Source organism: Chiloscyllium plagiosum, unplaced genomic scaffold, assembly GCF_037043375.1.
Source record: "Chiloscyllium plagiosum isolate Xiang-an unplaced genomic scaffold, Cpla_swu_hap1 HiC_scaffold_4, whole genome shotgun sequence".
Taxonomy (NCBI): Eukaryota; Metazoa; Chordata; class Chondrichthyes; order Orectolobiformes; family Hemiscylliidae; genus Chiloscyllium; species Chiloscyllium plagiosum.
In genome coordinates this window covers 128,547,989-128,563,853 of record NW_028270142.1, presented here as the reverse complement: position 1 = coordinate 128,563,853, position 15,865 = coordinate 128,547,989, and the positions used below count along the sequence as shown (strand labels likewise).

At 39.8% G+C, this 15,865-nt stretch overlaps 1 protein-coding gene across 15 annotated transcripts in view; it reads right to left on the bottom strand.

Annotated features, from left to right (window-relative positions):
* Positions 1 to 15,865, bottom strand: part of LOC122548888 (focal adhesion kinase 1) — a 511,554-nt gene that overhangs the window by 29,563 nt on the left and 466,126 nt on the right. For all 15 annotated transcript variants that reach the window (XM_087986664.1, XM_087986658.1, XM_043687803.2 and 12 more), the window contains 3 exons: positions 6,661 to 6,723; positions 5,268 to 5,307; positions 3,797 to 3,903 (listed from right to left, as the gene is read on the bottom strand). In XM_087986664.1, the coding sequence (XP_087842790.1) occupies positions 3,797 to 3,903; positions 5,268 to 5,307; positions 6,661 to 6,723 (210 nt within the window). The remainder of the gene's footprint in view (positions 1 to 3,796; positions 3,904 to 5,267; positions 5,308 to 6,660; positions 6,724 to 15,865) is intronic.

Here is a 15,865-nt window from a genome sequence, read left to right as displayed (position 1 = left end):
TCTTAAATCTTTTTGTTCTTGAAAAAAATCAGCCTACTTCCATTGGGAATCTATTATTGCTCTTTTCAAAAATCAAAATCATCACTTTATTCTGATATCAAATTGCAAGATCTAATGATTTCTCTTGAGACTACAGTCTAGATCTTCTCTCCCTCCACTTCCATCATCCAGATCTTTATGATGAATTAATTAATAATGCAGAAATGGCAGATGAACAAATCACATATCGAAGAGATTGTTGTGGAAGTAATATTGACTTGGATTCAGGGAGATGTTCTGCCTCGTCTTCACATATCATGCATCTTTATCTTACCAGATAAGGACCATCGGATAACATCTATCCAAACGACAGAACCTTGAACAATTTAACACTCTGCATTACACCAGAAGTCAATCTAGATTGTAGCCTTTTAGAAAAGCAACAAGTGCTACAATATACCTGGCATCCACTGTCATGTGTAAACGGCAAATGGTTAATCTTCAAGGATGTAAATCCCTTGTCTTTCAACATTTCAATGACATTTGTTGTTTTCTTCTAGAACTTGAGATTTTTAAAGCAATTTAGATGCATTTAGGCAAGTCTAATTCTTGAGCGAATTATACAATGAATGGAAGAGGCTTGGGAAAAGCTGATGGGCAGAGAGATCTGGGAGTACAGGTTCATTGTACCCTGAAGGTTGCTGCACAGGTGGATAGAGTGGTCAAGGAGACATACGGTATGCTTGCCTTCATTGGACGGGGTATTGAGAATAAGAGCTGGCAAGTCATGTTAAAATTGTACGCGACATTGGTTCGGCCACATTTAGAATATTGTGTAGTTCTAGGAGCCACATTACCAAAAGGATGTGGACGCTTTGGAGAGGGTGCAGAGAAAGTTTACGAGAATGTTACCTGGTATGGAAGATGCTAGCTATGAAGAGAGGTTCAGTAGGTTAGGTTTATTTTCACTAGAAAAAAGGAGATTGAGGGGGGACCTGATTGAGGTTTACAAAATCATGAAGGGTATAGACAGGGTGGATAGAGACAAGCTTTTTCCCAGGGTGAAGGAATCAATAATGAGAGGTCATGCTTCCAAGATGAGAGATGGAAAGTTTAAGGGGGATACACGCGGCAAGTACTTCACACAGAGGGTGGTGGGCGTTTGGAACGTGTTGCCAGCAGAGGTGGTACAGGCAGGCACGGTAGAATCATTTAAGATGCGTCTGGACAGATGCATGAGTAGGTGGGGAGCAGAGGGATACAAATGCTTAGGAATTGACTGGCAGGTTTAGACAGTACATTTGGATCGGCTCAGGCTTGGAGGGCCGAAGGGCCTGTTCCTGGGCTGTAAATTTTCTTTGTTCTAGATTGCTGGGCACAGCTTCATGGTTTCAAACAAGGAGGACTGTTACACTGAGCTGGATTTAATGGGGTTACTTTATTCCTCAACCTGCCAATGATTCCCATCACTACCTCACACAGATTAAACTGAGTTGAGGGGAGACTTTAACCAGAAGATTAACCAGTTGCCCTTTACATAGCCAGTGGATGCCAGGTATATTGTAGCAATTGTTGCAGTCAATATTGCTTCCACAACAATCTCTTCGATATGAGATTTGTTCATCTGCCATTTCTACATTATTAATTAGTTCATCATAAAGATCTGGAAGATGGGAGTGGAGGGAGAGAAGATCTAGACTGTAGTCTCAACAGCTCTCAAGAAACTTCAACACCTTAACAACAGGAAGTCAGAGGCTCACAGCAGTGGGAGCAGAGAATACTATCAGTACAGCAAGGACTATGAAAAGGTTTGACTCAACTAAGGGTCTCAATCAGGGTAGGTCTGCATAGACAAGGCAGAGTGGAGTCAGTGACCAGGTTAGGAAGTTGGATATATTGTGGCTTGTGCCTCAAATTGGCCCCAGGGTGCTGTTAAACATGTACTCGTCCCTCTTCCATTTAGGGCTGGCTGCTTGGTGCAGGTATCGCCTGACACTATTTAATTAGTGGGATGAGGATTTTAAGTAGGCTTGAACTACCCATTTAAGGGGCTTTAACTAGTGCAAAAGAAGGTAAGCCATACAATGACCAACTACGACTAGAATACATTCAGAGCAGAGGTGAGTGGAAGGTAGGTGACAGGCAGGAAAGCAATCAATCAAGCTTATTGAGTTTACTCCCTGACTGCCTTTAGTCAGCAGTACAATATCTGAAAGAATTAAAAGACACTAGTAAAAACCTCCTTAAATCTCAACATTATGAAGGAGAACGATGCAGTTCCATAAAACCTTATTTAAATAAATTAAAATTGCAAAACATGCAGAAAACCAAGACAACACAACCCTGAAGGTGCAACACCAAAGAATTAAGATCCTATAAAATCAACCACATGATTTAAAAATAGAATAAAAATCTCCCTGATGATTCAGTGAATAGTTCATCTCAAAGGAGGCTCAGCCTTGAAGTACCCTGATGTAAAAATAGCTTAACAAATGTCAAGGCTCACAAATGAATAATGGTAAAATATCAGAGGTCAATTAGTACCCATGAACGACATACCAGCAAGCAATCAGCATCTTCAGAAGAGAAGATGATGTGTTCACAGTTTATGCCACTATATTTAGTCAGATAATACTGGAGAAGAAAAAAGCTCAAGCTTTTTCGCCATTAGGTATTGGTAAAGATCTGTTCAGATTTCATATGGATACAATACCTCTTTATTTTCACATTACTGAGGGTTGCTTACAAAAACTAAAAGCACCACTTTATTTTGCAACTTCTCACAGTAAGCATTCTGTTGAATTAAGCATTGAAATCAATCTACACTTTGCTTACTAGATTTCTGCAGGCTAAGACCACACTGGGACCTGGGCATTGAAATCCAGGTTGACATTCTCATGTAGTACTGAGGGAGTGCAGTACAGTTGGAGGTGATGAAGTTTAGAATGAGAGGCTAAACCAAAGACCTTCCTGCCCTCTCAGGTGAATGTAGAAGATACCATGGCAAAATTTTGAAACCAAGCTGGGAGATTACCCAGGTGTCCTTGCCAATACTAACCTCAAAAATCAACATCACGAGAAACTGGTTTGCTGATTATATTGCAGTTTGTGGGAGCTTGTTGTAAGAAAATTTGCTCTGCATTTCATTTACAATAACAAATATATTAATTAATCTTTAATTGGCAATATAGCACTTTGAAAGCCCTGGTGGTTAGAAAAGGTTCTAGATCAATCTAGTCTTTAGATGATTCTATTCTGGTGATTTCTGTAGAAACCAAGTGAGACATAAGGACTCAGAAACTATATATGTAGAGGCAGTTCCCTCGTTACAAACCAGTTCCATTCTGGAGTCTCTTTGCGAGTTGACTTGGACACAGATCGGACACAAAATAGCCATTCATAAGTACAGGAAATGTTCATATGCTGGATCTTTAAAATTGTAGCCCAGTATGGGATCATGTTCTGAATTGCGAGCATTCATAAGTCAGATGTTTGTAAAACTGGAGACTCCTACATACGACTTAAAACAACAGGTTTTTAATAAATTATATGTTGGATTGAGAAGTAATTATCTAAATCAATTGTCTTGTTCCTGGTTTTTATTACCCTCCTGTACATTTGAACATGTTCTTTTATTAAAAAAACTTCAAACAGCCATGTTAGAAATCCATTTTGATCCCCAAAGTTTTTATAAGACGTCAGCTGAAATCTTATAAAAGTACCAGCTCTGACTCAAACTACAGTCTCAGTTGAAAGCTGCATATAATAATATGATGCCTCATTGATTAGTATTGCAAGTTTACATCAAAATACTAACCTTCACTCCTTCATTGTAATTGTCAATTGGACTGTTTAGGCTGGCAATGCTTCCTCCATGGCTAGGGGCACCAGGTCGAGGAGGCTTCTTTGGTGGCGCTGCATGCTCTGTTGGACGAGGAGAGAAAAAAAAACAAAATTGTTACTTCATTGATTGTTATAATGCTGGAAATTTAGAAATAATACATATCTGTCAAAATATATAATAACCAATAATCAAAGATACTTCTAAAGAATGTGAAGTAGACTTCTTCACAGAATGCATTTTGAGAGTCTGATCTGCAGAATGCACTGCTTGGTTGCTCAATAGCCATGTGGGAGACCTGGTAAATTTTAGGGATTTGGTCTTATTAGCATTAACGCCATTTCAAACAAAACACCTTGCTAGATAGGGACCCAACCTCATCTTAAATACTCACACTGTCCTCCACCAGCATATTGTGGCAACTTTATTTACGAAATGATCTGCACAAATTCATTTCCCAAACCCATAGGTTCTATTGCCTAGAAGGACGAGGGAGGAAGTGTATGGGAACACCAACGTTGGCAGGTTCTGCTGCAAGCTACATCCTGTCTTGACTTGGGACAATTTTTCTCTCCTTTATTTCAGTTGGTCCAAGACCTTGCAACTAATTGTTCAGTAATACCTTCACCATTGAGACCACAGTTCAAAAGCACCGCACCACCACTTTCTCAAGGGTAATTTGGAATGGGCAATAAATGCTGGCGTTTCCAACAATGCACATCACAGGAATTAATTTAAAGAAAAACTTCTACTCTATGATTCTATTTACAAAACTCAGGATTCCAGATGCTTCATTAACTGCTTTGCTAACGAAGGTTGGGTCTAACCCCCTCCAAACTCTTTAATGCAACCTTTTAAAAATTATACCACTGAAATTTTATCGTCTCTCCTTATAATTATCAGAAAGAATGATCTCACACTCCTCTGCAGTGAATTTCATCTGTTCACCACACTATCAGCCTAGATCGTCCTGAAGTCTTCCTCTCTGTTACTACACTTCCAAGCTTCCTTTGGATATCGTTACTCATTCCATATGTTGATAGTGAATTGTTTTCCTATTGCTCTTGACTGTGACACTACAAATGATTTCACCACTTATTATTTTTTATGTTAATTACAACACCAGACAGCTTCCCCACACTTTTTTGATCAAGTTCAGTCTTTCTCTCTGATATACCATTTAGAATGTCTTTTTGTGATGAAAGATCAGGTTGCTTATATGGTAATTACATTTAAATTTGCTATTTAAGATCATCGATACGTCTGCTCTGTTGGTGTTGCACCTGAAGAGTGAAATTGAACTGCATGCCATAGCGACGTCACCATGAGTTTTCTGGCAGAATCACAAATGTAAGATCTGAAACTGGGTCATTAAAGTTTCATTCTAAAATTCATCCTCATTTATTGACCAAAAATAACTTTGAGCTTAAGGTATTTCAATTCTTACCTTGTTTACCTACAGGCTGATAGATGTGCTGATTCCCAGTCTAAATAAAAAAGAGAAGGTATAAAAATAAAAGACTGCCTTAATACAGTTTACATATTTGATTGGTAGAGACATGATGACAATTAAATGCATTACTTAATGGAATAACATTTTTAATGTCAGTTTTTAATAGAAGCTCTTAGAGAAAAAAAACAAATTAAAAGTTATTCTTTCAGGTCACTAGGCAACCCAGGACCTAAACTCTTGTCATTTTCTTTTTTGCCTCTCTATCTGGTTTACTTTCAGTACATACTATCCTGAAGGTGGACAACTGTTTTTCACCTTTGTCACTCTGATGATACAAGTAGTGGATGACAGAGAAAGTTGCAATTGGAAGGATAAAGTATCACTAAGGTGAAGTACAGGTGAAGCTAGCAGTTTCACACTGTGACTGTGCAGTAGTGATATAAGTTTGCCATGAACAAGACAATGCTGTCAAGCCAAAAAAAATTCTATTTGTCACACAAATTAGTAATCTAGTACATGAAATTTCAGTGCTGGTATCATCGCGAGTCTGTAGCCCCAAAGATTAGCAGGTCGGACTGAATAGCTTATCCTTTCAGCTGTTCACGATAAATAAGATAACGGCAGTACCCAACCAGCTCATGCTTGCAAAACTCGCAACACAGTATCCAACATCAGATGTGATTCTACACTTAAACAACATTTGCTGGATAATCGCAAGTTTGTGAAGAACTACAGACAATCAATTCAGAATTAACATCAGGCGCCCAGTGTGACACTGATGTACTGAAATCTCCACATACTAACTCATAGGGAGCTGCTTTATGTTGACAGAAAGAACAACATAAACAAGCACTGCACCTGTTTCAACTCAAAAAAAATGGATGACAGCCATTTGCTGAATTATTTGTGAGGAAACGACAAATCCTGACCAATCAATCAACTTGCCTAGTTTCAAATTCAAGTAAAGCCTAAAAATTATCAATTGTCATTAACAACTGCATTTCCATGGCAATACCTTTACTAATCAGAATCCAATTGCTAACAAATTGACATTCACCATTTATAAAATATAAATGTTATTTTTTTCCCCCTTTATTGGTTCTCTTGTGAATTATCCTGATGGGTGCAAATTTGTGATGAAGAGAGTCACAAATTTGTAATTTATGCATAAAATGTTAGTGCACAATGCTGTATGATCTCTGCTAGAAGCAGCTTAATGGGGGAAATGGGTTTCTCCACAAAACTGATTCAAAACAGCAACCTCAAGTATAGCTCTTAAATTATATCAGTAGAAATCATCTATCAAAATTATAAGGAGATCTTTTGCTCTCTTGACCAGAGTAAGAAAATCTACTTGTACCAGAAATAGTGTACTGCAAAAACTCACTGGGTCCAGGAGACCACCATCATCTCGATCAACATTGTTCCTCATTGACCTTGGATCGGGTTTCTGAAAAGGAAATTAAAAGGCAGAGATTAAAACATTAAGATATCATTATTCTTTTTCTGCTGCACAGATTGCAGTGGAATCAATTCAGCAAAATAGAAGTGTAAACAATTCAAACTCAAAGTGGTTACTTTACCAATTTTCCAACACATGACCTGAAAACTTCCATAGTATAATATTTGTCTGGGAGCGAAACAGAAGCCTATTTTCCCCTTGCAGCAGAAATTACACACACAGGATGGGAATAACATGCAATAATTCCTGTTTCCTGTCAGAGGAAGGCTTATATGTACTTGGCTGCAGAAATACAGAGTGTTCAATTACAACTTACAGACACGATACTAAGACCATTTAAAATTAAACCGATAACTTGTTAAATTCAATTTGCTCCTGTTTACTTAAGACATGCTGATGGCTCTTCACTTCATAATGTGGGAACAGCAAAGATTAAAACCAGTGAAAGAAATGGGGATGTTTCTCAATCCAAACTTGCAAACTTTTTTTTTTATTTTTGACATGGTCTGTAATCAATTTGTCCCAAGCCTCATCCCCATGAGAATTTTTTGTTTGTGATGTATTAATTATTTGCTTCTTCTTTAAACACATACTTTAAATATTTGGTTTGTGACCAATGTCTTTATTTGGATCAACTATTTTTCCTCTCTAACCCAACTATGCTAACATGAATACAGTTTTAAGAGGGACATAAACTAGTACTTGAAATTGATTTTAAACAGAATAAGTCGTCTCTCCATTGAGATTTTCTGCAGATTGTCATACTTTTTAAGTCAACATATCTTGGTTGACACACTCCTAAACTCATAACCGTGTCAGGGATCTCTCTGCAGAAAAATCAGGGAAGAAACTCAACCTGAGCCATTAGTGGAAAGTTCGTTCAAAGATCTTTGCCCAATTTAAAGTGGGAATTGGGTCTCGTTTGAATTTAACTAGTGAGCTGCGATGCCAACCTTGATCTAACCCTCTTTCAGTGAATCCCATGTTGAGGTTGATGCTGCCAAGTGAAATGGCGTTTCACTATCTTTACAGAAATAGGAGTACTCCTCTACTTCAAGATGCCACAAACTATAATATTTTCTTCGACAGTGCCTTTATCTAGCACTGGATAGACAACATGTGGCACAACTGCAAACTAATTTTAATTGGGATCCAAGAAATGATGTCATGGCTCTGAATTGCATTTACAAGATACTTAGTGCTTAAAGTATAAGTGAGTGACTCGTACAGCCACAAATCACTGGATTTCAAGTGAATTGTCACACATGTCCAGGAGATCAGGCGGAAGAGGTTGCTGTTGTTTTAATGCAGACAAAATAGTCATAATGATGTTAAATTTCTGTAGCCTTTGTCTCTATCTGTCTTATAAAAACTTAATGAAAATATTTTACTGGGGAGATGCTATTAAGCTACTTTACACCCCCAACTCTGCCTCCCCTTCCCACCTACTTGTCTATGAAAGCAGGACTTGAACATATGCCCTTTTGTCTCCTCCCTTATCACTGTCAGTACCCTTAATATTACTTCCAGGTGAATCAGTGATAATAACATAGTTTTATTGGTGGGAATCTCGCAGACCTGCCTGAAAGAAGGGGCTTGTGCTTGCTAACTTCTGTCAGTCAGTTGATCAGTGGAAACACAGAGGCCATTCCTTACTAAGGATGGCTGTCCACCCCGATGAGTCAGAGCTGAGAGTTCATCTGGAGGAAGGAGTGGTAGCAGTGATGGACATGTGCGTCACAACCAGGGCAACTCAGACAGATCCTGGTGATGTGGGGTCAGGAACAGTGGGTAGTGTGTTGCTGTGTAGACACAGTCATTGGCGCCAGGGTCACTCTGTGGGCTAAAGAGTGCCACAACTGAGTGTACCACCTGCAGTTTGCCAGCATTTGCAGCTAACCCACATGGCAAAGCCACTTAATCCCTCCTCCATCCTCTGGCTAAATACTAGTGAAGGTTAGATGAGGCTCTTAACTGTTTCGATTGTCTCTATACTGGACAGCTTTCAGTTAATTGCTCCAGCCTTCCACACCACCATAGACGCTTCCTTTTTTCTCACCTTTTCACTGACCCTGCACTTGCTATTACACCACTACCCATATTCAATTCTGATGGTACAAGTCTTTTTTTGTCACTGACCGAAAATATTACTCTTTTTCTTTCCATAGATCCTGCCTCACCTGTTGGATATTTTCAACATTTTTTGTAGATAGTGTAAATTCTGCTGCAAAAACTTACCTGTTTATTTTAACACATTAACAACAAACTTGACTCCAATCCAAATTGCACTGCTATCCAGATATAATCATAAATTCCAGATTAAGACAACATCTTATTCTGCCAAAATAACTTGTCAGCACAGTTGAATTTCTAGCAGTAGCATTTCCAAATAGGGAGAGGTTGGGCATAATTATTCTTCCGTTGATATTTCAAGCTTTCCTTGCCAATATGGCATTTCTGGATTGCATTTACAGTCGTAAGAAAATCAAGTTTGAACTTGTTTATTATAGTGGCATTTCATCTAAACTTGCAATAGCAGTGATGCAGGTAAGAAATACAATTTTATATATGAGAAGTTAGTTTAAGGTAATGAGAGGATGAAAATCCCACAAAAGGAAGGAGTGCTTTAATAAGTATCTACAGATGCTGTGAAAGACGATCATTTTGAAGATATTTCTCAACATATTTTCCAGGCATAATTCCAAAAAGGTCTGTGTGTAATTTTTAGTTTGGCAGTTACAGAAAAGATTTGAGTTTTTGTGGAAGAAATTTTTTTTAATATCTTCCCCTTGTCTGTTCAGTCAATATATTATGTCCTATTCAACTGAAACACATTTATATTTGATTTACTAATGGCTATACATATTAGATGCAGGTAGTCCTGAAATATCATGACCTCTTTGCTGTTCCTCCCCTATTACCATTCTCCTATAAGACCCAACATTGACTCTTTGATCCTTTTTTCAATCAATTCCTCAATATCCAATTTCCTCACCTATTTAGTTTCCCTGAAAAGTGCTTTCTCAAAAATGATCTCCATTGTGTTGTCCTCAATATTCACTGCCTCACTTTCTCTTGAATGCATCAATACTGCTCAGCTGCACTGACTCCTCCCCATAACTCCCTTTAAATCTTTCCAGTCTGGCTCTCATCCCTCTCAGCACAATATGACTTTACTACAAGCATAAACTATGAGCTCGATGTAACAATGATAGTAGGGCATTATTCCTTCTTGTCCACTCTGCATTACTGACAAAATGTGCTATTTTCCTCCTATGTCTCTATTTGTTGGGGCTGACTATCCATAGTTCCATTCCAACCAGTCTAAATATAGTCAGCATATCTCAAGAAATGCTTTCCTTTACCTTCCCACATTATCGCTTTTCAGAATTTCTTAAGGATGTCCTTAGGTTCTATTCCTACTCAACAGGGCTTGGGAATATGATTCACAGGAATAAGTTCACTTTACACATGTATGCCAATAACACTATTTTCTCTACATTACATGTCCGACTGCTTTATGCAGTTGGATTGGCTGACTGACCAACTGAGTCATAGATTCATACAGTATGGGAACAGACCATTCGGTCCAACTTGTCTGCACTGACCAGACATTCCAATCGGACCTAGTCCCATTTGCCAGCATTTGGCCCATATTCCTCGAAACCCTTCCTATTCATGTACCCACCCAGGTGCTTTTTAAATGTTGTAATTATACCCATCTCTACCAATTAGTCTGGCAGCTCGTTCCATACACGCACCACCTTTGGTGTGAAAAAGTTACCCATCAGGTCGTCTTTAAATCTTTCCCTTCTCACCTTAAACCTATGCCCTCCAGTTGAACTCCCCCACCCTCAGAAAAAGACCTTGCCTATCCACGCTCCACATGATTTTTTTGAACCTCTATAAGGTCACCCTTTAGCCTCCAATGCTCCAGGGAAAAAGTCCCCGGCCTATCCCTAAAACTCAAACCCTCCAGTCGTGGCAACATCCTTGTAAATCTTTTCTGCATCCTCTCAAGTTTAACATCAATCTTATAGAAGGGTAACCAGAATTGTATGCAGTATTCTATTCACCAATGTCCCACAGAGCAACAATATAGTGTCCCAACTCAATGTCCTGACTAATGAAAGCAAGCATGCTAAACACCTTCTCCACCATCTTGCAATTCCACTTTCAAGGAACATGCACCTGCACCCCTAGGTCTGTTTGGCAACACTCCTCAGGGACCCAACAGATATCTGAATTGTCTGCCCCACCTAGCCCATTAGCCCATCTGATCAAGGTTCCATTGTAGTCTGAGGTAACCTTCTTCACTGTCCACTAGATCACCTATGTTGGTGTCATTTGCAATCTTACTAACCATGCCTTCTGTAATCTGGACCCAGCACTGATCCCTGTGGCACACTGCTGGTCACAAGCCTCCAGTCTGAAAAGCAACCCTTTACAACCACCCTCTGTTTCCTACTTTCAAGCCAATTTTGCATCCAATTGGCTAGCTCCTCCTGGATCCCATATGATCCAACCTTATTCACCAGTCTACCAGATCTAAATGTTGAAGTTCTAAATTGGAGAAAGGCCAATTTTGATGGTATTAGGCAAGAACTTTCAAAAGCTGATTGGGCGCAGATCTTCGCAGGTCAAGGGACAGCTGGAAAATGGGACGCCTTCAGAAATGAGTTAACGAGAGTCCAGAGAAAGTATATTTCTGTTAGAGTGAAAGGAAAGGCTGGTAGGTAGAGGATGACTAAAGAAATTGAGGGCTGGTTAAGGAAAAGAAGGAAGCATATGTCAGGTATAGACAGGGTAGAACGGTGAATCCTTAGAAGAGTATAAAGGCAGTAGGAGTATACTTAAGAGAGAAATCAGGAGGGCAAAAAGGGGACATGAGATAGCTTTGGCAAATAGAGTTAAGGAGAATCCAAAGAGTTTTTACAAATGCATTAAGTTCAAAAGGGTAACTAGGGAGAGAAGAGGGTCCCTCAAAGATCAGCAAGGCAGCCTTTGTGTGGAGCAGGAGATGGGTCAGATACTAAACGAGCATTTTGCAGCAGTATTTACTGTGGAAAAGGACATGGAAGATATAGAATGTAGGGAAATAGATGGCGACATCTTGATAAATGTCCATATTACAGAGGAGGAGGATATCTTGAAATGCATAAAAGTGGATAACTCCCCAGGACCTGATCAGGTGTACTCTAGAACTCTGTGGTAAGCTAGGAAAGTGATTGCTGGGCCTCTTGCTGAAATATTTGTATCACCGATAGTCACAGGTGAGGTGCCGGAAGACTGGAGGTTGGCTAACGTGGTGCCGCAGTTTAAGAAAGGTGGTAAGGACAAGCCAGGGAACTATAGACCAGTGAGCCTAACGTCGGTGTTGGGCAAGTTATTGGAGGGAATCCTGAGGGACAGGATGTACATATATTTGGAAAGGCAAGGACTGATTAGGGATAGTCAACATGGCTTAATGCACGGGAAATCATGTTTCACAAACTTGATTGAGTTATTTGAAGAAGTAACAAAGAGGATTGATGAGGGCAGAGTGGTAGATGTGATCTATATGGACTTCAGTAAGGCATTCGACAAGGTTCCCCATGGGAGACTGGGAGCAAGGTTAGATCTCATGGAATACAGGGAGAACTCACCATTTGGATACAAAACTGGCTCAAAGGTAGAAAACAGAGGGTGCTGGTGGAGGGCTGTTTTTCAAACTGGAGACCTGTGACCAGTGGAGTGCCACAAGGATTGGTGCTGGGTCAACTACTTTTCATCATTTATATAAATGATTTGGATGTGAGCATAAGAGGTATAGTCAGTATGTTTGCTGATGACACCAAAATTGGAAGTGTAGTGGACAGCGAAGAAAGTTACCTCAGATTACAACAGGATCTTGATCAGATGGTTAACCCTTAACCGTTGAGAAAGATACTTAGCTACATTTAACAGATTTAAAGAATGCTGGGCAACAATTCAAGGAAGAAGCCCAATAGCATCTTCTCAGGATCACTAGAGTTGGGTATTAGTACCAGCTTTGTCAACATTACCCCACATTCAGAGAACAATACGAACAGATGGGTCAATGGGCTGAGAAGTGGCAGATGGAGTTTAATTTAGATAAATGCGATGTGCTGCATTTTGGGAAAGCAAAACTTAGCAGGACTTATACACTTAATGGTAAGGTCTTGGGAGTATTGCTGAACAAAGAGATCTTGAAGTGCAGATTCATAGCTCCTTGAAAGTGGAGTCATAGGTAGATAGGATAGTGAAGAAGGCATTTGGTATGCTTTCCTTTATTGGTCAGAGTATTGAGTACAGGAGTTGGGAGGTCATGTTGCGGCTGTACAGGACATTGGTTAGGCCACTGTTGGAATATTGCATGCAATTCTGGTGTCCTTCCTATTGGAAGGATGTTGTGAAACTTGAAAGGGTTCAGAAAAGATTTACAAGGATGTTGCCAGGGTTGGAGGACTTGTGCTATAAGGAGAGGTTGAATAGGCTAGGGCTGTTTTCCCTGGAGCATCGGAGGCTGAAGGGTGACCTGATAGATGCTTATAAAATCATAAGGGGCATTGATAGGATAAATAGACAAAGTATTTTCCCTAGGGTGGGGAGTCTAGAACTGGAAGGCATAGGTTTAGGATGAGAGGGAAAAATATAAAAGAGACCTAATAGACAACCTTTTCACTCAGAGGGTGGTACGTGTATAGAATGAGCTGCCAGAGGAAGTGGCGGAGGCTGGTATAATTGCAATATTTAAAAGGCATCTGGATGGGTATGAATAGCAAGGGTTTGGAGGGATATGGGCCAGGTGCTGGCAGGTGGCACTAGGTATGTCAGTTAGCGCAGATGGTTAGAGCGTGATGCCAATATCGCCAAGGTCGTGGGTTAAATCCCTGCACTGACCAAGCGTTCCGCTAAAAGTTTGGGTGGCATGATGGCTCAGTGGTTAGCACTGCTGCCTCACAGTGCCAGGGACCCGGGTTCGATTCCAGCCTTGGGTGACTGTCTGTGTGGAGTTTGTACGTTCTCCACGTGTCTGCGTGGTTTCCTCCGGATGCTCTCGTTTCCTCCCACAATCCAAAGATATGCAGGTCAGGTGATTTGCCCATTGTGTTAGGTGCATTAGCTGGGGTAAATATAGAGGAGGGGAATGGATCTGGGTGGGCTACTCTTCTGAGAGTCGGTGTGGACTTGCTGGTCTGAAGGGCCTGTTTCCACTTTGTAGGGAATCTAATCTAATCTAATCTAGATTGGGTTGGGATATCTGGTCAGCATGGACGAGTTGGACTGAAGGGTCTGTTTCCATGCTGTACATCTCTATGACTCTACGTAGAACTTTGTTGAATGCTTACTGAAGTCCATATAGACAACCTCTTCTGCTCTGCTTTCATCAATCTTCTTTGTCACTTCTTCAAAAAACTCAATCAAGTTTATGAGACACTATTTCCCACGTACAAAGCCATTCTGACTATCCCTAATCAGTCTTTGCCTTTCCAAATGCATGTAAATCCTGCCCCTCAGAATCCCCTCCAACAACTAGCCCACTATTGACCTAAGGCTCACTGGTCTAGAGTTCCCTAGCTTTTCATTACAGCCTTTCTTAAATTGTGGCACCACACTGACTGGCAGCCAAGCTCTGATACATTACATTTGAGATTTTTGGTTGAAGGTCTGAAGCCATCAATTTCAGCTCCTCCCACAAACTGCAATCGGTTACCACTGATTTCCCCACCAACTAAAACTGAAGACAACTTTGGTACTCTGTTCAACCTCAGTTTAGCTTCAGTATTTATATCCTTTCCATCTTGAATAACATTCCATAATTGGTTCCAATTCCACAACATTGCCTTGAAGTTGTCAGATTTTAAAAACTAAAACTAGTTGGCAAATATCCATTGAGGAGGAAATGTGGTGTACTCACCTGGGTTCAGCTTATATGTGACTCAAGTTCCACATGAATATGGTTAACCCTTAACCGTTGAGAAAGATACTTAGCTACATTTAACAGATTTAAAGAATGCTGGGCAACAATTCAAGGAAGAAGCCCAATAGCATCTTCTCAGGATCACTAGAGTTGGGTATTAGTACCAGCTTTGTCAACATTACCCCACATTCAGAGAACAATACGAACAATTCTTAGTGAAGAGCCTCTAGCTATTGAAGTAACCTTTCCAAACTTCTGTAAGTTATCTTTCAAATACATTTTCTCAAGACCCATTTCTTTCACCAAGCTTTCTGCAGTGCTCCCTAAACTCTCTCCCTCTCGTTCAATATTGTGGTTACTTAGTGTTCTATGAGCAGACAGATAAGCTGCTGTTGCTGTTAATAAAAGTATTCAGGAGACCTTTTGTGGCTTGAAAAGCAGATCTGTGCGATCATCCAGTTCGAGAGAGGTGTTTCAGAGGTGAACCTCTGTTCACCACTGTTTTTAACTCCTAACAGTGCAGCTGAGGTCAGCAACAAGTAGTCTGGAAATGTGGTATTGAATCTGCTTCTGCAATAGTATGAATTGTAAAACACAACCAATCTCAATTCTGGTTTCTGGGAAGAAATATACAAGCAATGTCAACAATTCCACTGGTGACTTTACTCTTAACTATTCATTTAATTGAAACCATAAACTCTTCAAAACACATTAAAGCTACCATTTTCATGATTACAAAAGTCAAGTTTGCATGACTTGAAATTTTTAAGTTTCCTGTAGCCAGTCAGTTTGGTTAAAATTATAGCAAAATTGAGATAGCTGATTAAATCTTTTAAAATGGCATTTGAGGGAGGATCATAATTTATTTTGATCGTTGGTTTCAGAGAAATTCATCTCTTCCATGCCAAACTATGAAAACCTACACTTGCTTTTTGAGAAACAAAGCATCAGAGCTGAGAAAAAAAACTGATAATCTAAACATTCCATCAGCTTTAGATCAAGTTATCAACCATTTAATTTAATATCGTTGACACATGAACAAATGAAGTGTACTCTGATAAACAAACTCTGAAGAATGCATTCAATTTAGGTCACGCTGCCCTTGACTGAAAGTGATCTCTGTGCTGATAATGTCGGACCACACATCAGGAGTGGTGACCAGGTGACTTTCGAGGATCTTTGAACAATGAACTAATCAGTGCAACT